Source organism: Schistocerca gregaria, chromosome 4, assembly GCF_023897955.1.
Source record: "Schistocerca gregaria isolate iqSchGreg1 chromosome 4, iqSchGreg1.2, whole genome shotgun sequence".
Lineage (NCBI taxonomy): Eukaryota > Metazoa > Arthropoda > Insecta > Orthoptera > Acrididae > Schistocerca > Schistocerca gregaria.
Window position 1 is genome coordinate 619,760,780 of NC_064923.1, and position 26,034 is coordinate 619,786,813.

General features: G+C 41.1%; 1 protein-coding gene across 7 annotated transcripts in view; it reads left to right on the forward strand.

Annotated features, from left to right (window-relative positions):
* LOC126365762 (uncharacterized) overlaps window positions 1-26,034 on the forward strand; it is a 1,228,930-nt gene that overhangs the window by 1,109,935 nt on the left and 92,961 nt on the right. For all 7 annotated transcript variants that reach the window (XM_050008264.1, XM_050008265.1, XM_050008267.1 and 4 more), the window contains one exon: window positions 3,783-4,661. In XM_050008264.1, the coding sequence (XP_049864221.1) occupies window positions 3,783-4,661 (879 nt within the window). The remainder of the gene's footprint in view (window positions 1-3,782; window positions 4,662-26,034) is intronic.

Genomic DNA, 26,034 nt, shown 5'->3' on the forward strand with positions numbered 1-26,034 from the left:
AGGAATTCAGAATTATTCCAGTACACAGGCTAATACTGAGTATAGTTAAAGGCGGTGTTTTGGCATTATGTACACTATGTGATCAAAAGTATCCAGACACCTGGCTGAAAATGGCTTAAAAGTTTGTGGTGCCCTCCATTGGTAATGCTGGAATTCAGTATGGTGTTGGCCCACCCTTATCCTAGATGAAAGCTTCCACTCTAGCAGGCATACATTCAATCAGCTGCTGGAAGGTTTCTTGGGGAATGGCGGCACATTCTTCATGGAATGTTGCACTGAGGAGATGTATCAATGTCAATGGGTGAGGCTGGTACAAAGTCGGTTTTCTCATACATCCAAGGAAGTTTTTTTAGGATTCAGGTTAGAAACCTGTGCAGGCCAGTCCATTACAGGGATGTTACTGTTGTGTAACCATTCCACCACAGGCTGTGCATTATGGACAGATGCTCGATCGTGTTGAAAGATGCAGTCGTCATTCTCGAATTGCTCTTCAACAGTGGGAAGCAAGAAGGTGCTTAAAATATCCATTTAGGCCTGTGCTGTGATAGTGCTATGCAAAACAACAAGGGGTGCAAGCCCACTCTGTGAGAAACATGACCACACCATAACAGCACCGCCTCTGAATTTTACTGTTGGCACTACACATACTGGCAGATGATGTTCATCAGGCATTCACCATACCCACACCCTGCCATCGGATCGCTACATTGTGTACCATGATTCGTCAGTCCACACAACGTTTTTCCACTGTCCAGTCATCCAATGTTTATGCTCCTTACACCAAGCGAGGCATGATTTGGCATTTACCGGCATGATGTGTGGCTTATGAGCAGCCGCCTGACCATGAAATGCAAGTTTTCTCACCTCCTGCCTAAATGTCATAGTACTTGCTGTGGATCCTGATGCAGTTTGGAATTCCTGCATAGTGGTCTGGATAGATGTCTGCCTATTACACATTACGACCTTCAACTGTCGCAATCTCTGTCAATCAACAGATGAGGTCGGCCTGTACGTTTTTGTGCTGTATGTGTCCCTTCATATTTCCATTTCACTATCACATTGGAATCAGTGGACCTAGGGATGTTGAGGAGTTTGTAAATCTCGCATACAGATGTATGACACAAGTGATACCCAACCACCTGACCAAGTACTAAGTCTGTGAGTTCCGCAGAGCACCCCATTCTGCTCTCTCACAATGTCTAATTACTACTGAGGTCACTGATATGGAGTACCTGGTGGTAGGTGGCAGTACAATGTAGCTAATATGAAAAACGTATGTTTTTTGGAGGTGTCCGGATACACATATAATATACATATTAACTTAATACATGATATCTGTTGTAGGTTTTATACTGTAAATTTCTTTCACATGTGTATGCTAAGTTCTATTGATAGACTCTGAATGTGATAATATTGCCATCCAATTGATAAAGATCCCAACCATTGTATGTATCTTGCATTCATAAGACACAATGTGGTGTGAGGAAGATATAGAGGGCGGAGAAAAATTGTGTCATGAAATTTTAACCCTAGATAGCTGATGCCAGTAGGAACCAAAATTACTAATGTTGTGTAGGTTGACAACACACCTTTTTTAAACTACGGGAACTTAGTGCCAAATGCTCCAAGTGGATGTGGGATTGCCCTGTTGCTGTTCATCGGTTGACGGGCAGTGCTATGGTTGTCGGTTCACACATACAAACATCCCTCGCATTGTCACTACCCCAACGTGATACACACAAGTGTCGAATAGGTTTTGCTGTTTGTCTCCACCTCACGTCAGAGGCATTCCCAGATAAGCTTTGCTTCAGAGCACACGCATGTTGGTTGGTTTTTGGGGTTGAAGGAACCAGACTGCAAAGGTCATCGGTCTCTCACACACAGATCACCTGTAATTTATTCATACAGTAAGTATGGTGGCACAGTATTTGTTTGAAGAACAATGAGATTTGGTTTTTATTTACGGACAAGCTGACTGTAATGTGCATGAAGCTGATGGTTGTATGAGGAGCGGTACCCAACAAGATGCCACCCCCACCCACAAACATTTAACTGCAATTCACCTGTGATGTGGCAAAACAGGATCATTAGCAGGATATGAAAGTGATGCTGGAAGACTTTGAACATGATGGGATGCTGCATTTGAAGAGACTATTATCAAGTGCTTTGAGGAAGCACCTACGACAAGTACGTGAGCAGTTGGATGACGTGGGGGTCACTCATTGGTTAATCTGGGGGGATTTGAGGGCTGACAGCCCGCGTCCATTTAGTTTCCACCCTATCGAAGACCTAAAACCTGTGGTGGACTATGAACACAGGCTAGGGTTTCACGGGTGGTTTCTGTGAAGTGTTGCATGAGAGCCCGACTTCCCCGCCATTGTGTTGTTTACCGACGAGTGCAACTTCCATCGGGATTGCCTTTACAATACTCAAAATGTTCATTATTGCGCAAGGGGAAATCTTCATGTCATTTATGTCCATGGCACCAGGAATGATTTTTGCTCAACATTTGGGCAGGCATTGTGGGTGACCATCTGATTGGGCCAGCTGTCTACCTCCTCCACTTAAGGGGCAATTTACCTTGACTTTTTGCAAGAAACTCTACACGGCCTGCTGGGAGATGTTCCCCTGGACATCTGGCTATGAATGTGGTTGCAGCATGATGGGGAACCTGCACATAACAGTCGTGCTGTGCGCATATATTTAAATGAACTTTTTGATGGCCGGGTAATTGGCAGAGGCCCTCCTCGGACATGGTACCTGTGATCACCAGAGCTCACACCACTGGACTTATTCCTGTGGGGATTCTTCAAGGTTCCAGTTCACCCAAGTGGACATGAACCACCTAGAAATGAAGAGGAATTGATGGTTCACATTCAACATGCCACAAATCACGTCAGGGCAATGCCAGGAATCTTTGAAAAAGTTCGACAAAACACCACTCTACATTACCAAGCTTGTGGCGTGTCAGAGGGTTGCCAGTTCGAGCACCTGCTATAAGTAAACAATGTCCTAGCTACAAAAAAGGCCCTTTTCAGGACTGACACAATTTGTGAAACTACAATGGATGTGTCAGGACCCTGGCTGATTCACCCCCAGGGTGGAGGGCGAGCATCCCATCACTGAGCATGTCGGCCGCCTTGGATACATTGCAGTTGCCTGTAGGCAAGCATTCTTGGTCATGCATTGTCCAGAGCATCCAGCAACAGTGCAGTCCCGTGGCCAGTTGGAGCTCATGGTACCAAGTTTCCGTAGTTTAAAAATTGCGTGTTGTCGATCTACACAACGTTTGTAGGTTTGGCTCCTACCGGCTTCAGCTATCTAGGGTTAAAATTTCGTGACACACTTTTTCTCTATCCTGTATATACTAGGTCCTTTTACACTGATTGTCATATACCAGTTATAATTGTAGCATCATTAGGTGAGTGTTACTTCAACCTAAGTTATGGACATACATGTGATGCAAGAAATAGCTTGGAAAAGAGATGGCGAAAGTAAAAAACTGTATTCTACACTAGTGTCATTTTATAATAATACCACACAAGTCCAGGTATTTATGGTACCTGTAAATGTTCTAATTTCATGCCTCTTTTAAAGCAAGAGGCATGCCAATGTACAAACTCTCTGAAGTTTTTAAAGTGTGACATGATGGTGAGAATATCTTACCTTGCTCAGCTGTCACATTTCTGCTGCAGAGATGATTTGGCAGATGTATACATTGCAGTATTTAATTGTCACTTAGCAGAAGCATTTTGCTTATTGTATTTGTATTGTCTTTCCAGGAGGATGGAGCGGAACTCCTTCCACTGCCTGCAGTCATACCTGCAGCTGCTGACATGCAACTGTATGCAGCTCCTGCTCGTCGGCGTCACTCTGTGCCACTCAGTGCTCCTCAGCCACCACCAGTATCACGGACCGTTATCCGGCGGGAGAGCCTCCCTCCCCCTCCTCCACCACGTAGCCCTCGAAGGAGAGGCTCCCCCCTACCACCTCCATCAGTTTCACCTCTTTCACCTGCTGTCAGCCCGCAACTGCTGGATGAGCCATCGCTATCACCACCACTTTCATCTAGCAGTAGTAGTGGTGCAGGAGCAAATCAGCCACCCCCAGCAGACCACAGTGCTGAGAACTTGCTACCAGAACCGAGCATTGCTAGTATTACAACCAGCACCGAGGCTAGCCGACTGTCATCTGTCCTTCGAGGTTCTGTGCCATCTTCCTCAGGAATGAGAGGTGCAACTGCTACATTAACACGTCAGCAAACCTTTCCCCCTCTGCAACCTTATGTGAGGGCACGCTACTCATCTGCAGCATCGGCATCGGCAGCAGCAGAACTGTCAGAGGCTGCATCAGACTCCTCTGATCCACCAGCATCACCGCCACGACGTGCATCTCTCGCAGCACCACTTCGAGAACGCTCACATCAGCCACAACAGCACTGCAAACGTGAACAATCTGACTGTGCTAGTGTTGGTTCATTTTCTGGCTACAGTCACACAGATGGCAGTGCTCCAGCAAAGCTGCCAAAACTGAGTCCACCTCCGCAGTCTCAGTCACCAACTGAGCCTGCACCTGACTCAAAAGGTGGCCTTTGGGAAAAGGAAAACGTTGATCCTGATGAAATATGTCGGTCTGCAGCTCTGCGAAGGAATGGTGCACAGGTATCTATTGGCCAAATTTTCACTTTTTCCACTTTATGATTTCTGATGCGCACCAATTTAAGTGACTCCTACATTCCTATACATGTAAATATTCTTCATTGATATTGTTACTAGATTAGAATTTTCTTCTGTTCTTACAGCATATTCCACTAGCACTGCATTAAGCTATTTCTCCATTATATTCAATTAGCTGCTGCTCCTCATGTGTATGAAACTCTATGCAAAAATTAATATACAGGATTTGTAGCTGATTTGTAAATTTTATAGACATGGAGGTTAAGTTCACACAAGATATTTGTTATTTATGAAATGGTACAGATCTTGACTACCGAGTAAACGTGGCTACATGTTAGTGTTGTTCATGTGTTTTATTATTATTATTTTTTTGAATGGGCTGGATTTCAGGGCTTATCATTCACACAGAAATGTTGTTTGTTTGTTTGTGTGTGTGTGTGTGTGTGTGTGTGTGTGTGTGTGTGTGTGAGAGAGAGAGAGAGAGAGAGAGAGAGAGAGAGAGAGAGAGAGAGAGAGAGAAAACAAAGACCTGTAACATGTCCAGGTGTAAAAGATTCTTCTTATTGACTAGAGAATTTATAAACCATGGCAGTATGGCTCAACATCACTTATAGTAGTGTATATTGAGAATGACAGATTCAAATTTCATAAAAACTCATGTCCAGCAGAAACAGGACCAGATTAGCAAATTATGACTTCCTTGGCCTACCGAATGCATTGTATTGAGTCATCTTATTAACATAAGCAGCTTATGCATTTAATATTGGATAAGTCAGCATTGTACTACAGAAAGGATGAAGTAATTATTACTAAATATTGTGCGTACCACAACATGTCCAAAATAAGGAAGGTATTTATGAATAGGAAACATAAAAATATTAGAAGTGACATTATATGCAAAAACAGTACTGATAATTCATAAACACCCTATTATTGAGAAGGAAGACTGTAATTGTAATAACAATGTGACAGTAATGACTGGTCAAAGCTAACAGGAGTGTTCATCCTATGCCACTGTGAATCCATTTATTCACCACATGAAATGTTTCATTAATGACAACTTTCATCAACAGTTATGGTTAGGTGAATGATTACACCATTCCCACAGATGTATGACCAACATTTGTAACCTAGCAAAGAAATGCATGGGAAAGCTTATAATTAGTATGCAAGCAGGTTATGTTTTATGTATTTTTTGTCCATAACAAAAAGGTGTAATGTACTCAAAAAACAGTCATCTTAGCCCATACTGTTATTGCCCGGGGATAGCAAGTGTGTGAAATATTTTAAAAATAGTAAAATTTTGTGCTTAAAAAAACTATATTCATATATTTAAGTTTCCTCCTTCCCCCCCTAAGTGCACCTAACTCGGTTTTAACTTTCTTGTCTTTTATTGTAATGTAGATATTCATTCCAACAATTTGGAATATCTGGGTAAGTGCAAAGGAAAGAGTATGAAAAGCAAGAAAAGAGGTCTAAAATTTTTTGGGATAGCGGCTTACAGGATTGAATTATTTAATGCACTGGATTGTTTTTTGCTGAAAATAATTGTTCAAGAGACTTCCCCTATGTGATAGTGCATCTGAAAAGGTATAGACATCTATGGGTCTACCTAACAATATACCATCTCAAACACAAATGGTATCCTATCAGAAGACCGTCTTTCTATTTATGTTTAATGTATGAGAACTGGTTCCATAACTTACTTTAAGGGTGTTGCCTTTTTGAAAGTGAAGACGGATACATCTATGAAGAGAAAAATGCTCCATTAATTATAAGCCTAGCTTAGATGTTGATATTCCCTTACAGGTTGTTGTTGTTGTTGTCTTCAGTCCTGAGACTGGTTTGATGCAGCTCTCCATGCTACTCTATCCTGTGCAAGCTGCTTCATCTCCCAGTACCTACTGCAACCTACATCCTTCTGAATCTGCTTAGTGTACTGATCTCTCGGTCTCCCTCTACGATTTTTACCCTCCACGCTGCCCTCCAATGCTAAATTTGTGATCCCTTGATGCCTCAAAACATGTCCTACCAACCGATCCCTTCTTCTAGTCAAGTTGTGCCACAAACTTCTCTTCTCCCCAATCCTATTCAATACCTCCTCATTAGTTACGTGATCTATCCACCTTATCTTCAGTATTCTTCTGTAGCACCACATTTCGAAAGCTTCTATTCTCTTCTTGTCCAAACTAGTTATCGTCCATGTTTCACTTCCATACATGGCTACACTCCAAACAAATACTTTCAGAAACGACTTCCTGATCCATAAATCTATATTCGATGTTAACAAATTTCTCTTCTTCAGAAACGCTTTCCTTGCCATTGCCAGTCTACATTTTATATCCTCTCTACTTCGACCATCATCAGTTATTTTACTTCCTAAATAGCAAAACTCCTTTACTACTTTAAGTGTCTCATTTCCTAATCTAATTCCCTCAGCATCACCCGATTTAATTTGACTACATTCCATTATCCTCGTTTTGCTTTTGTTAATGTTCATCTTATATCCTCCTTTCAAGACACTGTCCATTCCGTTCAACTGTTCTTCCAGGTCCTTTGCCGTCTCTGACAGAATTACAATGTCATCGGTGAACCTCAAAGTTTTTACTTCGTCTCCATGAATTTTAATACCTACTCCAAATTTTTCTTTTGTTTCCTTTACTGCTTGCTCAATATACAGATTGGATAACATCGGGGAGAGGCTACAACCCTGTCTCACTCCTTTCCCAACCACTGCTTCCCTTTCATGCCCCTCGACTCTTATTACTGCCATCTGGTTTCTGTACAAATTATAAATAGCCTTTCGCTCCCTGTATTTTACCCCTGCCACCTTTAGAATTTGAAAAAGAGTATTCCAGTCAACATTGTCAAAAGCTTTCTCTAAGTCTACAAATGCTAGAAACGTAGGTTTGCCCTTACAGGTACACAATTCAAATGGTGAGGCACATACATGTAATTGTTTCCCAGCTGAATGGAGCATTCTGAATGAAATACATAATGATGTCATCTATCATTGACCTGTGTAAAGGCAAATCATAGCTCAAACAGGCTCGTGATCCTATTCTTTTTTAGTGCATAACAATAAATCTTGGCTATTGCCAAGCATTATAGCCCTTTGAAAAGTTTGTGATTCCAATCTATTGCCAGATGCTTTCAGCAGCACAAGGATGGAACATTTGATCACCCGGTGATGCCTGTCTAAAATTGAGGAAAAACCAAACTGACAAGGGGGTCCTCATGTAGTTTATCTGGTTCTGCAATGTTGTTTGACTAATTGTGGTATGTCAGCTGCCTTATGTCACGCTTTTTAACATCAGGTCAAATTCTACTCTCAAACAGGCATTTGTCTTTTGTGCTAGTGTAATGCAAGTGCATGTTGTTGGTGAACATGTGATGATTTTGTGCAATACTGCTGTGGTAACAACATATGTGTCTTTCATGACAGTTGCATGGGCTTGTGGTTTACGATTTTCTCTCATTTATGGAAACCATTATGCAATAGGAACAATAAATAGAGTAGTATATTTTCCTTTTCCCTTATGGTGGAGGGAGAAGTCATTTTCAAGAGGGTGTTTGCTATAGAAATGTCTCTTAAAATTATGCCTCAGGAAAATCACATACTCAGTATATCGCATGTACGTATATACGGATTCTAAAGACTAATGCCTTTTTGATGCAACCACTTTCTTCTCTCACTGACAGTTTGTTTTAGCTCCATATAACTGTCAAACCTGTCCTTCCATTTCATTCTTGTCATTTTCAACCGTGGAACCCTTGTCAGCCAGAAGAATGCTGATGGATCGGTCAGCATTCAGATCACGGATAGCCTGGGCTTCGGCTGTGGTGATGTTGGCAGTAGGATTAAGGTTTTTCAAGAAAGATTGAGAGGCAAGGCTGGAAATTCCTGGAAGGTTTGGAGAGGGTGATTTTGAGGAAGAGGAGGTGGGTCCCGCTGTGATGGAGGACGGAACTGTTCCAGGCGGGGTTCAATTTGGATAGCGTCTTGGGGAGTTGGATCATTAGGAGTGGGATCAGGATTATTTTTCTTTGTGGCAAAGTGATCCTTTCATCTTTCCCTCTCCTTCCCTCTTTCCTGAAGAAGCAACCGTCGGTTGCGAAAGCTAGAAATTCTGTGTGTGTGTTTGAGTGTTTTATTTATTGTGCCTGTCTACCGGCACTTTCCTGCTTGGTAAGTCTTGGAATCTTTGTTTTTAATATATTTTTTCCATGTGGAAGTTTCTTTCTATTATATGAAACAGAAAATTACCCTCTGCCAATTACTTCAAAGTGATTTGCAGAATGTGGGTAGTGTACTTAAAATACTTGAGACTGTTGAAAGCAAGTACAGTATAATAATTTTTACGTTTGTGAAATATGTTTTAAACATTAGCCCCTTTCTTAGCGTATTTGTACCACAGATATACCATCAGTGAGCAACGACATGTTTCTGAAAGAAAGTGCAGGCCACTCCATTTACAAGTTTGGGGAAAACAGATTTGCAAAACAATTGGCTAATATATGTAAAACATTCTGCAAGATCTTAAAACTGATTCTAAACTTGAATACAATAAGTAAAATTCTTTAGAGACACTGTATTTTCAGACCTTATATCTTGCAAAATTAGGAAGAAAACTCAAACCAGCCTCAGTATTTTTAATGACTATTTTGTTTTAATTTATTTATCCAGATAAATAAATTATTCATTCAAAAATAGGGTGGCCAGATGCAGTTGTCTTCTTCTCTGATACCGTCAAACGGGATGATTTTTTGACACCGGGGCGAATTCGGACAGTATGGCTTATTTGCTCTTTGCCACTGCATAGAAACAGAGTTACTTATTTTAACGTCTGCGCACCAGTTATTTTAAGCGCAAGATTGCATTTATTGCTTTCCAAAACTTTTATTTAGCGTCAATTGTTTCCCTAGGTGAATAATTGACGAACAGTCTCAGTGTTAAAAATCCCTGCATTATCGTAAAATGGAAACTTTCTATTGTTGCGCTGAGTGGGAAGTTATTGTAACCGTAATTGTCAAGGTGCTCAGTAGCTAACAGCATTGAGCCAATTTCTGCACAAGCTTGTCGAGTTTCTTGTGCAAGGTTATAAAATAATGATGGTTTTTGTAAAATTATGTACTGTGTGGGGTGATTTTGGACAATGCCAAGAACGTATAAGAGCACGAGAGGTGCTACAGTATGGTGTAATTATGACCTGGAACTTTTAGATAAATCTGTTCGTGATGTTCAAAGTGGTAAATTATTATACAGAAAAGTGTGTGATTTGTATGGTATACCTAAATCCACCCTACAAAATAAAGCATAGGAAGCATATCCGAAAAAAATGGGAGGACAGCCACTGCTAAATAAAGAAGAAGAAATGTTGAGAGCAAGGTATCTTGAGGGATGCACATTGGGGATTTCCCATCACTAAATTGGATATTAGGCTACCTTGATAAATCTGGCCGAAATGAAAAGAAATTTCGTAATAATTTGTGAGGAGAAGAATGGGTGCATTTATTCCTCAAACGACAGTCAGAAGATCTTTCCCTTCCCTTAAGCTAAAATATTAAACAAGCTCTTGCAGAAGCGAACAAAGAGACTGTTAAGATGTTTTCCCCAATATCAAGGCAAAGCTGGAGAATCTCCCACCTATCATTCCATATCACTTATTTGTAACAAAGGGCTACCTTAAAATGTGTAAAATGTCACCAAAATCAAATAAAAAGCTTGTAGAATTTGGAAAAAAAGGGCAGTAACTGTCCACTTTGCCCTCGATATACTGTAACTTTGGACAGAGATTTAAAATACACGTGTCCGAAATCACCCCAATCCATGAGGTCACTTCGGACACTTTATTTAACTGCCTGAGATAAATATACCTACACATACACTTTATGGTTCTGGGATATTTTATTCGTTACATATATACCCTACCACTTCCATAAGAATCAGTTTAATCTAACAATATAAACGAAAGTTACAATCAAAATAATGACAAAACAGTCCGAAATCACCTGTTTGATGGTACCTCAAAAAACAGCTATGATGATTTCAATTCATCATGGATTATTTTAATGACAACTTGCAAATTTCAGATGTAGTTGATTGCTCATGTGGCATATAGTTTGATGGAGCAGTGCTGAATAATTATTGTGTCATGAAACATGTGCTAGTTAACCATATAAAAGCAAAAAATTCTCTGCAGATATTTGTGATTTAGGAGTAATTTCACGTTGGAATATTAACAATATTAGGAAAAGACAGATTGCTTCTTACCTTAAAGACGACACATTATGTTGCAGGCAGGTACAATGAAAATACACTTACACATTAGTTTTCAGCTAAAGCATTTGTCAGAAAAGGAAGCACAAATACATTCATCACACAAGCAAGAATACCTCGTGCAAACATGACTGCCATCTCTGGCACCGCGGACCAGATTGCAGTTGTCGCATAGAATGGAAGCAGCGATCTGGAATGGTTGGGGAAGGGAGAGGGATAGCAGAGTACTTTTGGGGGGTGGGGGTGGGGGAAGAGAAGAGTCCTGTCTGGTGGAATGTGCAGAGACTATCAAACCTCCCGCCCCCCTCTGCCACAACCTCCCTTCTGCACAGCCTCCTGATGCTGTGCTGTTAGCCAGTCCCTGCGTGCTCTGACAGTCAGAGCTCCTCTCTCCCCTCACCCATTCCCTGATATCCCTTCCCTGCCTCCCTCCAGATTGCTGCTTTCATTCTGTGTGGTAGCCGCATTCCAGTCCATGCTGCCAGAGGTGACAGTCGTATGTGCGTGAGTTATGCTTTCTTGTGTGAGTGAATGTTTGTGCGCTTCCTTTTCTGATGAAGGCTTTAGTGTGCATGCACAAGTATGAGGATTTGTTTTGAAAGCTAGCCAGTTGACAACTCAACACTTCTACTTTTCAGTTAGTGGTCTCCTTTACTCCAAAATCACTTACATTCTGCCAGAACTTTCTTTTGTTATATTTATAAAGATATTTATTCAATTTCAAAAGAGAGACTGAATTGACAGTATGTACATGCCTTCAGGGTGCATACGTCTTACTTATAGTCGAAAACTAGATCGGACACAGATTAAGAGGAAACCAGCTTTTCTAAGGAGGGAAGGAGGTAAACATGAATGAATGAAAATACATAGAGAGAGAGAGAGAGAGAGAGAGAGAGAGAGAAGGGGGGGGGGCAGGAAGGGGTACAGGGGAGGAGTAGAAGTTCAAAGATGCGCCATCAGTATGCATTGTGCTCAAGAAAGGTGAATGGAGTTACAGAGTGTGAAGTACAGATAAAAAATAATAAAACAAGTGAAGAGAGATAAGACAAATAACGTGCAATAAATACAGGTAGTAAAAACAGGGATCTGAAGTGAGGAAGAAATAGGTAAATAAATAATAAAAAAAAATATTTCTAACATGCTCCAGTTGTGGGATGGAGGTGAGTTAGAGGGGGTAATAGTTGAGAGGAAATGTTGTAGAGCAAGCTCCTATATGTTGAGTTAAACCTTTGATGGGTGGATCCAAATAGCCCATGTGCTTAAGCAGACACTCAGGTCTCATGTTTTAGACCATGCTCAGCAAATCGATGCAGAATGCTTCTGAGGTAAATATGTGACCTGATAACATTCTGCTAGTTTTATGGTAGTAGAAAGCCAAGCAGTAAATGTTACCTGTTAAATCACTTGAGAGATTTTTCTTGTGTTTCTACATTTAAATTGTAAGTGTTTCCATTTGTGGGTCTAGTACAGGTCTGTGGCTCCATGGGTTGTTTGCAGAAGGAGGAATCTTCCACTAAGGATAGCTGTCTGTGAATGTCGTAGGGTTCGACAAGGATGTTGCAAAGTTTAGGAGGAGAATGGGATGTGTTCGGAGAGAGGAGGAAAATCCCTCAGTAAATTATTTCTCTAGATTTGTAACTTTTATAAGTCAAACATGATGGCCTCCCTACACCACCCACTGCTACCTTCTGTTGCTCTCCCAATCTTTGCATCCTTGTCAAACTCTGTGGCAGCCCAGGCCACCTTTCCTATCTGAAGATTACTACATCTGCTCGTGCTGCCACTGACCACAATCTTTCCTAGTACTACCATCAACAAAATCTACAGCATTAGTGGGAGTATAACATGCAAATCTGCTTATGTGATTTACAAGCTGATGTGTGTTGACTGCATGTCTTTCTACACATAAATGTCTTATCACAAAATGGAAAGAATGAATGGACATGAACTGACTGACAGTAAAATCTGTTACTCAGTTGTTGAGAATGCTCTTTGATTTCACGCAAGACTTGTGCCATTTGAATTCTCCCACACAATATCTGTTGACCTCAAATCCAGAAGTGAGAACTTGCTCTTCTATATATCCTCTCATTGAAATATCCTTCCCAAACTTCCCCCCTATTACTTTTACTTCAGTAATTATTTGTTTTTATCCTCTCCATTTGTAATTTTCTTTTCTTCATTTCTCTCTCCTACTTTCTCTTTCATATTTTTTTATTGTGTTGGAACAGAAGCTATGACAGTGCTTACAGTCTATTAATTTTAATATTCTTGTCTCTGGCCTCTTTTACTTTGTCTTTGCCTGCTTTCCTGTTCAGACCAAACAAGTCTCTCATAACCTGGGTTCTGATTGACCTGCACCACCTATCATATCATCCCCCCCCCCCCCCCCAACCCCTCACCCTGCTCACCCCCCACCCTCGCCAAAACAATTTTCACATACAGAATGAAATTTTCATGGACTGTACACTGATGTGAAACTTACTGGCAGGCTAAAACAGTTGCAGGACTCAAACTCAGGAACTTTGCCTTTCACCAGCAAGTGCCCTGTCAAATGAGCTACCAAAGCACAACTCACAACCCTTTCTCATAGCTTTACTTCTGCCCCTTTACTTCATCTCCTACCTTCCAGACTTCACAGAAGCTCTTCTGTGAAACTTGCAAGACTAGCATTCCTGGCATTAGCCACAACCTGGGGGATATTTCCAGAAAGAAATTTTCACCCTGCAGTGAAATGTACACTGATACAAAACTTCCAGAGTTTGAGTGCCAGTCCTGCACACAGTTCTAATCTGCCAGGAAGCTTCACTTTCCACTTTTAAGATATAAAGGAACAGCCTAGCTTTTCAAAGCTGTGACTGTTCATCTGTACAGGAAGTTGTGCAGTCTGAAGGTAGTGTTGTTTGTGTCATCTGTTCTCTGGGAATTTCATGCATTTTGGTTATAATGTGTACGTTTCAAAATGTTATTACATGAAATGGTTTGAATCATGCAAATTACATAGTTTAATATGACTTTTTGATAACAACATTCTTAATTAAATAATTTTTATGTACTGGTTACCTGATTTGATGCTACTATGAATTTCATGCAGTTGGGTCAGTTTATGTTTGTTGCCAGTTAAATTGAAATATTCCAAACAACTTCAGATGTACTTCGGGTCAGCTAAAACACATTTCCATTTCAGTTTTTCACAGTTACGATAATTAACATTCTGTTTGGTACGTAGACAAAAGTATGTATACACTATTGGTAAATAATAATCTTGATTACATTTGAAAAACATCTTGGCAACTGGTTATCCACAGCATTCACAGCCCCCCCTCCCCCTTTTCTTTCCTGGGGCTAAGCACTGGTACACAGTACCAGCACCTTTTTTCTTAAGTTCTAAAAACTGTCCAATTTATTTAAAGGGGAATGTACAGAGTGACAATTTTTGAACTACATGAAATAAAATTGTCATAACTTCTGATTGGTTTGCGTTTAGACGTTCAAACTGCATGGTTGGCCGTGGAGCATGACGGGAATGTGTAAGTGCATGTGTGGTTTGGCTTAGCGACGAAGCCCACTTTCAATGGGATGGATTCATCAATAGACAAAATTGGTGCATTTGGGAGACTGTGAATCCGTATTTTGCAATTGAGAAGCCTCCTCCTCCTCCTCCTCCTCCTCCTCCTCCTCCTCCTCCTCCTCCTCCTTCTTCTCCTCCCCCCCCCCCCCCCCCCCCCCCTTCCAATGGGTGACTGTTTGGTGTGCCATGTTCAGTCATGGAATAACCAGTGTGACATTCCTTGATGGGATGGTGACTACTGAATGGTATGTGAAGGTTTTGGAAGATGATTTCATTCCCATTATCCAAATTGACTCCTATTTTGACAAAATGTGGTTCATGCAAGACGGAGCTTGACCCTATTGAAGCAGGAGAGTGTTTGATGTCCTGGAAGAGCACTTTGGGAACTGCATTCTGGCTCTGGGGTGCCCACAGGCCACTACCATGGGCCTTGATTGGCTACCATGTTCTCTGGATCTGAACACATGTGACTCCTGTTTGTGGAGCTGTATTAAAGACAAGGTGTACAGCAGTAACCCCAAAAGCATTGCTGAGCTGAAAACAGCCATCCAGTAGGACAGTGACAGCATCGATGTTCTGACACTTCAGCAGGTCATGCAGAATTTCGCTATTTGTCTGCCCCTCATCATTAACAATGATGGCAGCTACATCTAACATGTTGTACCCTAAATCTGAATATCTGTAGTGAAGTTTACATGTTGAATAAAGTTTGTGGACACACATCATGGTTTGTAACTAATTTACATTTTTTCATATAGTTCAGTAATTGTCACCCTGTATTATAAATACCCTGAGAGATGGCACTATCTTTGTAAATAAAATTTCCACTTTTATTTCTTATAAGATCACACCACACATTTTTATGTCATATGTTGGTATCGGAAACAGAGGTTCTGCTCAGTTCACTTGTGTATCAGTATTTCTTGTTGTTTAGTGTTTTCATTGTGATAAGCAGATGCTTAGGAGCTGTTCATGTCAGCTTCAACTCAGTCTAGCATAAATTAGTGCAATCATTCTTCAAAATAAGTAGTTTCTTTACACCAGTTATTAAGGCTGAAGTAGTACCGAATGTTGAATATGCACACAAGCTAAATTCTGATTTTGACTAGCCTGAATGTTGGACACTATTGTAGAAAAATGACTTTTGCAAGAGAAACAAGTGTCTGTATGTCAAGAATAAAATTTGTACTTTAAATTGAACTGTGAAGTCAGAAGTCTAACCCTCAATACACAGATGAGAATGAAAATTTCGTGGCATGGCAAATTGAAAAATCATTCATTCTAGAGAGTCATGGAAACAACAGTTAATGTCAGTGAGAAAAAAGTATGATCACAAGGAAAGAGTGGGGCACAAAGCACGCTAAAAAATAGCATCTGAAGGAAGAAATGAAACATTGTTTTTCTTAAATACTTTGTCTCATAATAAAGAAGTAATAGGAAAATTTTTTCAAACCATATTTAAAGTTGTGAAGAAAAGATTATTGTTTAACAACTCCTAAGATGAAATAAATTTACAGGAACTTAATGGCATAGACATGGGATCATTCTCCATTCTACAAATGCATCCATTAAGTTTGTGAGCATCATTACAAATTAAATCAGAAAACCATTTATACACAAATACAGTGCCAGCCGAGAATGTGACACACAAAGGTTGTAGATTCCAAGTATTGGCCAGAAAATTCTTGGAAGCATGATATTTGGTGGATCCAAAATAAGGAAGTGAGCTAAAAAAGAAGGGGGGGGGGGGGGGGGGGGGGAGAGAGAGAGAGAGAGAGAGAGAGAGAGAGAGAGAGAGAGAGAGAGAGAGAGAGAGAGAGAGAGAGAGAACCGGTTAGCCAATAAATGTATACTTACAAGCCAATAGAGTTGTTAGCCATTACTTGCTTTTAAGAGGCAAAATTCCAGTACTGCCAATACACTTTTAAGAGTGGAAAAAACTAATCCTGGATTTAACAACTGTTGGTCTGTTCCTCACTAAGGAAAGAAGGCTTCATCAGGATGTATAATTCAGATTGCAGGTCGAGAGGAACATAGCTATTTCTGTCCATGTCTGATGCAAAAGCATAAACTGTAAACATAGCAATAGTTTATTGTAAGCTGCACTCTAAATATATACCAATAGAGAAGCTCAGACTGTCCACAAATAAAGCAAGGCCATTGTAATCACAGCAATATGATGACAGACTGAGTACTTCATATAGCCTGTCACAATAGAATGATCGCTGCCCAGTTGCCCTAGCTCCATCTGAGGTGCACAGCCTTTATGACACACTCGTTCTGTCCCTTGTTGCCAGAGGTGGCAGTTGTAATAGTGAGGAGTAGCATCTCTGAGTAATTATCGATAACTATTGCAGGTGGAGATACTAAACCATCTCCGTTAACACAATTTTGCATCAACTTTAAACTTTTTATTTGTAAAAAAATTACTTTTATTTTAGGAAGGGTATCATTTTCCAGGTGGAATGTTACTAATATTTTAATAACAGTTCAGGTGGAAAGTATTGTCCTTTCTAAAATATTACAGGACTGTATGTGAGGGAAGTTACAAATTATATGTTAATGTTTTCCTGGAGTTTCTAAAATTATGTCCAGCCCGCCTCTTAATGACCTACTGTTGATTTATAAATTTGTTCTCTGCTTCAGCTGCATCTATGTCAATCATTACTTGTAATTCTGAATGACCAATTTCACCTGTCATTCATCAGCAACATAAAAATAAATATGATAATATTATTCCACGCATGAGGAATTATCTTTCGTAGCAGTTTGCAAATTGCTTTTGCATTATTTTTCCTCTAGTTTTAATAGTTTCTATTGTAGCAACATTATCTCCCAGAGACTTTCATTTCTTCATATCTGAAATGCTTTGTCCTTTGGCATAATTTCCAAAAGTCATAATTACATAATTTCCCTGTCTTTTTGTCTCTTGAACTATACAAACATGCAAAAAAAAAATCTTGACATTCTTGAACATTTTTTGCCTGCTGTTAGTTCCTACACCATATTAACTAATACATTGTAGGAAAATTTCAGAGTTGCATAAGTTCAATAGCTTACACTGCCTGTTGGAAAACTGAACAAATGTCTAGCATACAACATTCCTACATTTATTTTTTTCTCAAATGCAGATCACAGCGTATTACATCTTAAAGTGGGAAGATAATTACATATGTGAACCATAGAATATGTCAACTTCTAATAGATCAGTTAACCAATAAACTACTTCCCCATTTCTCTGTGTTTCTCATCACAGTCCACAGTTGCATAAAGAGTATTAAATACTTCCTCAAATGTGGTATTTTTCAAACTGACTAAATGAGGAAAAGTACTGTTCATCCTCTCAGTTCACTGATGGTTTCCCTTCAGATGGAAAGAGAGCTGTACTATATTGGAGCAGTTCAATTACACCTTCAGTAGTTTTATTCTTAAAGAATGGGCCAAAATTTATTGAAATGGTGTGTGTAATTTGGAGGGATATACAGTGGAGGAGAATCTTCATAATTTTATTGTCTAGGAGTTAGTTTTGAATCAGTAATTCACCGATGCTGCTATTGGAGCACAAAAACGGTGAATATGCTCCTTTTCAAAAGACTCTGTCTCAAATGTGGAGTACAAGCTGCCTCAACACCTTCAAAATTTTTCCCAAAAATTTTTGCGTGCTAACATATTCATGCTCTTTTTAATATACAACTTATCTCTCACTCCTATTAAGTTCCCCTCATTGTAACTCGTTCACACCCACTACACCATCACTGCAAGTTGCTCTCACCCATCCACTCCCACTTACCCATTTAAAACTCATTCATCCCATCTCGTCGTCATTATCTCTTTGTGTCTTTCTACTTCTTACTGTCTACTGTCTCATAGCCACAGTCTCCTTTGTTTTGTCTTATTACTACTGTATCCTCTCACTGTCAATTTCTCCCTCTTACTGTTTTGTCACTATCAACTAGTCACTGTCAGCTATGTTCCATGTTCCACTGCCACTGTGTCCCTCACATTGACAGAGCAGGGTAGTGCAGTGGTTAGAACACTGCAACTCGCATTCAGGAGGACAATGGTTCAAACTTGCATCCAGCCATCCTGATTAAGATTTTCTGTGATTTCCCTAAATCACTTAAGGCAAATGGCAGGATGATTCCTTAAAAGTGCACAGCCACTTTCCTTCTCTGGCCTTTCCCAATCTGAGCTTGTGCTACGTTTCTAATGATATCATTCATAAAAAAATGTGAATGTTTGCTTGTCAAAACTTTTGGGAAATATTTTAAGGGCACTCAGGAAGGTAGAATGAGGCAGCTTATCCCACTTCTCAGACAGAGACAAACAGGAGCATATTCGCTTTTGTCTGCTCTGATAGGAGCATTTTTCCATCGGCTTTCCTTACTACAAAAGGACATGCCACTCGTATGAAAAGAACTTTATGGGTCAGTAAAATTTTGATAGTTTGCTTTTGTAAAATTGAAATAACACGAACCAAATTTTACACCTCAGACCAGATTTTACTTGGACAAAAATTGTGCATATACCTCAGTACTAAAACATTGTCAGCATTGTGGGCTTTACTAGATGAAGCTTATTGTCTATCACTTACAACCACTCACCCTCCCACTGACGCAAGACTCTGGAGCTCAACAGTGAGGTTACAGCATGCAAGTCATGGCAAACTGAAACACTTGAGGATCATGACATGCCCCCTTGGCTACAAGAGCTGCCCCTTTCTTCCCCACAATTCCCATGTGCCCTGGTACCCAGCAGAAGGATGCTTCCTTTCCAAGTCATTGTAGTTGGAGGAGGGAATCCTGTATAGTCTGGACTACTTCACCTACTGGGTACAAATGTTTCACAGAGTCAAGGGCACTCAGAGAATAGGAACAGACAAGAAATTTAGCACTGTAGGAAGGTCTTAATTTGCTCCAGTGCCTGCGAGATCCCATATAATTCTTCATCAAAGACAGTAAAGTCTTGAGGCAAAGACAATCAGACCTTGAGGACGCAATCTGGCAAAACAACAGAATAACAAACAGAGTCCTCCCATTTTGACCCGTCCATAAGAACAGCTACATAGTTGTGGTGCTAAGATAAAGTTTCAGAACATACCTGTACTAAAAAAGGATCAGGAGTGCAATCTCTCTTGTACTCAATCAAATCTAAAATTACTCTGGGCTTGTCCAGTAACCAGGGCAGCAGATGTTTACCCTGGATTTGGGTCCGTATATACTCAGTACTGAGTGTCACTAACACATGTTACACGCAAATCCCAAACAGCATTATGGTTCATGGACAATTGGAGCAAAGACATTCCAGAGTCAGACGAGCAACAGTTTGGTGTGCAGGTGAGTTCAGAGCTGCAAGGAACGTAAATACCTGATGCACCATGAGTAGTTGCTGCTGGTTGATAAGTGGCTGTTCCCTTCCTCAGCACACAGGCTGGGTATCGGACTGGTCCTGTAAGCATCCATGACCAACCAAATACCTTTATGGTGGACAGCATCAATGATCCTCAAATAAGACGACCTCATCAACCCATACATCATGCACCCACAATCCAGCTGTGACTGCAAAAAAGCCCTGTAAAACTGGAAGAGATCTGCCATGTCCACTCCCCAAGACCTGTGGCTAACATGCTTTATGATGTTCAATGCCTTGAGAGGTCTGGCTTTCCGGTTGCAACTACAACAATTTGGAGTCAAAAATGAGGCACAGAAACCTCACTGTGTCTCTAAAATGTAGGCTGGTGTCCCTCATATGCAAGTCAGTTAAATTAAAAATATGATGAGAATAATTAAAACACACACACACACACACACACACACACACACACACACAGTTATCTACAGAAAACTGAAAACCTGTCTTTGCAGCTTGCTCTTCTAACCTCCATACTGTAACTTGCAACTTATGAGTTGCTGTTGCAACACTCTGGGAGGAACAGAAAACTGCAAAATCATCAACAGATGTGCATTTTGCTGGACTCCTTACTGTAGAGATGATAATGTTTATGGATGGCAGTAGTAGAGAGGGTAACGCTTCAACCACTGCCCCCAGAGGAACACGTTCCCCCTGCTCAAACTGGTCTGACAACACATCATCAACTTGAGTCTTAAAAAACCTGCTGACATAGGAAAAAGCTTAAGGTGATGGGGAGGTGGCCGTGAAAGCCCTATTGATGCAATTCCTTGAGAATACAGTGTCTACAAGTGGTGTTATATGTCTTACTGATATTAAAGAAGATGGCAATACACTGATGTTTACACAGGAAAGACTGCTGAATAGCTGCCTCTAACAGGGTCAGGTTGTCACAGTAGACCAAAACCTCCAGAATCCACACTAAGAGTGGCTAAGGAGTTGCCTAGTTTCTAACAACCAGATCAGATAACAGTTAACCATTCACTCAAGGGTCTTTTTTACACAGCTCGTTAAGGTGATATTTTTTGTAACTACTGGAAGATGTGCAGCCCTTTCCTGGTTTGAGGAGAGGTATCAAAATTGCCTCCCTCAACAACTGGGGGAATTTGCCTGTCTGGCGTATGAGACTAAAACATTTGAGGTGGACATCCTATGATGCTGCTAGCAAGTGTCTAAGCAAGCAGTACCGGATTTGGTTGCAACTGGATGCAATGTCACGAATCTCAGAAAGGGCCGATTTGAGCTCCCACAGGGAGAAAGGGGAGTTGTAGGCTTCAGACCTGTTGGATCTGAAATCCAACTTCCCTCTCTCTATAGTCACATGGTAGTAACAAATTGCTGGATCCTGTTTGCAATGGCAGTAGTTTTTGCAATGTGCTCGGCCAGGTGTTGTTTGGAGACACTCCCGTTTCAGTACTGCTGCTACCAGTAAATGAATGCGTTTATGGAAATCCTCCAGATGGCTTCCCATACTTTTTCAGAGGAAGTGGAATGGTTGATGGAGTTCGCATACACTTGCTGTCATCTTTTGTTATGCTCCTTAAGGGTGCCTCAAGTATTGGCCCTTGTGACTCAGAAGGTCCTGAGGTTGTCTGCTGCTGATCAGCATTTAAAAAGTTAAAAAGTTGAAGAGCTGCGCTCTTGCTGTGGATTGCTAAATGAACTCTTCAATCCCCCAAGGTACAGGCCACATCCCAAGATAATGTGAAGACTGTGGTATGGATAAGTCAGTGTCTTGATCAATAGCATAAGTGATGTGGTGCACCCATTCCTGGTTGCTGTCGTAGTGTTCAAAAACAGCCAACTGGCTGGATACAGTAGGTGGATCCATAGTGGGAAGCGGTCTCTGGAATGAAGGTCATTAGTTGCTTCTCACTCTGCTGGGTCTGCAAAAGCTGGAGAGCAGAAAGAGAGGTTGATGGCTGAGGATGACCCAGTGTTGTTGTTGTAGTGGTCTTCAGTCCAAAGACTGATTTGATGCAGCTCTCCATGCTACCCTATCCTGTGCATGCCTCTTCATCTCCGAGTACCTATTGCAACCTACAACCTTCTGAATCTGCTTAGTGTACTCATCTCTTGGTCTCCCTTTATGAATTTTATTCTCCATGCTTCCCTTGAATACTAAATTCAGGATCCCTTGATGCCTCAGAACATGTCCTACCAGCTGATCCCTTCATCTTGTCAAGGTGTGCCACAAACTCCTCTTCTCTCCCAAGGCTATCAGTAGTTATAACGGAATGTTGTCTACTCCTGGGGTCTTGTTTTGACTTAGGTCTTTCAGTGCTATGTTGAATTCTTCATGCAGCATCACGTCTTCCTTCTCATCTTCATTATGTTCTCTTCTGTTTCCATAATACTGCTCTCAATTACATCGCTCTTGCACAGACACTCTATATACTCCTTCCACTTTTCTAATTTCCTTTCTTTGTGTAGGAATGGTTTTCCATCCGAGCTCTTGATATCCATGCAGGTGGTTCACTTTTCTCCAAAGGTCTCTTTGATTATCCAGTAGAAGGCATATATCTTGCCCCTAGTTACAGAATTGGGGAGAAGAGGAGTTTGTGGCACAACTTGACGAGAAGAAGGGACCGCTTGGTAGGACATGTTCTGAGGCACCAAGGGATCACAAATTTAGCATTGGAGGGCAGCGTGGAGGGTAAAAATCGTAAAGGGAGACCAAGAGATGAATACACTAAGCAGATTCAGAAGGATGTAGGTTGCAGTAGGTACTGGGAGATGAAGAAACTTGCACAGGATAGGCTAGCATGGAGAACTGCATCAAACCAGTCTCAGGACTGAAGACAACAACAACAACAACAACAGTTATAGATGCTCTGTATCCTTACATTTGTCCTCTAGCCATTTCCCCTTAGCCATTTTGCACTTACTTTCGATCTCATTTTTTATATGTTTGTATTCCTTTTTGCCTGTTTCATTTACTGTGTTTTTATATTTTCTCATTTCATGAATATCTCTTCTGTTACCCAAGGATTTCTGCTAGCCTTCGTCTTTTTACCTACTTTATCCTCTGCTGTCTTCACTATTTCATCTCTCGAAGCTATGCATTCTTCTTCTACTGTATTCCTTTTCCCTGTTCTTGTCAATTGTTCCCTGATGCTCCATCTGAAGCTGTCAGCGATTCCTGATTCTTTCAGTTTATCCAGGTCTCATATCCTTAAATTCCTACCTTTGTTCAGTTTCTTCAGTTTTAATCTATAGTTCATAACCAGTAAATTGTGGTCGGAGCCCACATCTGCTGCTGGAAATGCCTTACAATTTAAAACCTGGTTCCTAAATCTCTGTCTTATGATTATATAATCAATCTGAAACCTTCCAGTGTCTGCAGGTCACTTCCATGTATCCATCCTTCTTTCATGATTCATAAACCAAGTGTTAGCAATGATTAAGTTAAGCTCAGTACAAAATTCTACCGTGTTCCTTCCTGTTTCATTCCTTACCCCCAGTTCATATTCACCTACTACTTTCCCTTCTCCTGCTATTGAATTCCAGCCCCCCATGACAATTAAATTTTCATCTCCCTTAACTATCTGATTAATTTCTTTTATCTCATCATACATTTCTTCAATCTCTTCATCTGCGGCGCTAGTTGGCATATAAACTTTTACTATTGTGGTAGGTGTGGACTTTGTGTCTATCTTGGCTACAATAATGTGTTCACTATGTTTATCGGTGTTCCTATTTTTTATTCATTACTAAACCTAATCTTGCATTACCACTATTTGATTTTGTATTTATAACTCTGTATTCTCCTGACCAGAAGTCCTGTTTATCCTGCCACTGAACTGCACTAATTCTCAATATATCTAACTTTAACATATCCACTTCCATTTTTAAATTTTCTAACGTACTTGCTCATAAAGGAATCTGACATTCCATGCTGCTCTGGTTCATAGAATGCCAGTTTTGATTCTCCTGATAACAACATCCTCTTGAGTAGTCCCCGCCCGTAGTTCTGAATGGGGGACTATTTTACCTCTGGAATATTTTACCCAAGAGGATGCCATTATCATTTAACCATAAAGTAAACCTGCATACTTCTTGCTTTCAGCTGTTTGCAGTACCAGCAGATCAAGGCCATCAGCGTTGATGTTACAAGAACAGTTCAGTCAGTCATCTAGACTGTTGCTGTGCAACTACTGAAAGAGCTGCTGCCCCTCTTCACCCTCTTCACGAACCACACGTTTTCTCTGGCCTCTCAACAAATACCCATCCATTGGGGTTGCACCTATGGTACAGCTATCTTTATCGCTGAGGCACGCAAGTATCTCCACCAATGGCAGAGTCCAGGGTTCATGGAGTGGGGGTGGGGTGGGGGGGGGGGGGGGTGGATTACCCCATTAGCAGCTGAGAAATGCATGGACTGCCTGTGTTGGGGGATGCAGAGCTCCTGAGACATCATGAGGTTCTCAAACACTTGACCCCTTGGGCAAGTATATTTTGAGTCCCATAATACATTATGGACACTGAAATCACCCAGTAGGAGAAACAGATGGGGATGTTGTTGAATAAGGCCTGCAAGAGCCTCAGAGTCTATGGCATCTTGTGGAGGTAATTACAGGAAGCTGATCATGATCTTCTGACCCCCCATGGCAGCAATGTCTACTGCTTGTAGGTCAGTAACCAAGGAGAAAGCAGAGGAGTGGTTTGTGTTACTGACAAACACAGCAATGCCTCCCTTGGCTCTGTCAGGCGACATGCCTGTGCCAGGAGTTCCAGTTCCTCCTCGTGGGTGTGGAACCCATTAACATTCCACTGTAGTGTGGGAGCCATCTATCATGTGGGTTGTACTTTCACCCTGTCTTTCCACTGGCTTGGAATTTCAGGCATGGAGCAAGATGGTTGCCCCAGGCAGACTTCGCAGGCCATTGGATCTTAAGCAAAAGCAGCAGAGTCCTCAAGTATAATGACATTGACAGTACTGGATGATTTACCACCTGTTTTCACCTGTGGTGGAAGCTCCCCATTTGCTTTTTTTTATGCTGGGAGGGCTTTGGAGGAGCTATTGCAGCAGTATTAGGGGCAGTGCCAGATTTTTTTAGTTGGATGTACTGGAAGGTCTGCAGTGGTGTCAACTGCCTCTTTATCTGACTTTTGAGGGAGGGTTATGGGCTGCGAAATGACTGCACTGCGGCATGTGCATTGAAAAATGCAGTTACTAGTGCTGACACTAGTAACCTCCATGCTTCTACAAGCATTTACTGTCGAAATAGGCTTTTTAAGGGCCAAAGAAAAGATTTAGTGAATGTGGGAGGCTGCATGGCCTTATAGACCTTCTTGGCCTCTCCATATTGGATGCATTTCAGTGTCTTAATCTGCTGCATCTTCTATTCTTTGGCAAAGACACCCCAATTCCTACTCCACACAGGGTGATCCCCAGAGCAATTTGCACATGTTGGAGAGGGGAGCAGCCAACTTCATCATGGACGGCCTTGCCATGTTTGCCACAAGTCGCCTCAGCCTTACATCCTAAGGTGGTGTGCCCAAAGCATTTAAAACAGCACATTGGGTTAGGACATCTGGCTGTATGCCTAGACGAAGCAAATTTGCCTTGACATGCTCTGGGAGTTTTGTGCTGTTGAAGGTATGAATGAAGCAGTCAGGTTTTCTGTGACCCCGTCCGCCATTTTCAATATATTTTGCACAGCAACGATCCCTTCCCGAGTCCACTTATCCTTCAATTCCTCCTTGGGAATGTCGACAAGATGTCTACAGATCACAGTAGCTTTGTTATAGTTCAAGATGATGTGGAGTTCAGTTTGTATGGCATATTACCCAAGGCATTTAGCTTTCCAGAAGTTAGGGACTTGTTGGGGACTAACAGTTTCAACGGACAATGTTCCAATATGCAATTGCTTGACAGATTTCATTGTACCTGTATTGTCCTCTAAACCTTTGTGAATGGAAAAAGGTAAAACCTTCTCAAAGCTGCCCTCTTTTCACTTCAGTCAAAAACACATTCTTACAAGCAGCAAGCATCCTGTTACTATGTGTGGAAGAACTCTGTATAAGGCCTGAATCAGGACAACTGGCTATACGAGCCCTCTTGTTAGACTGAATGTTAGTACCTACCAGTCACC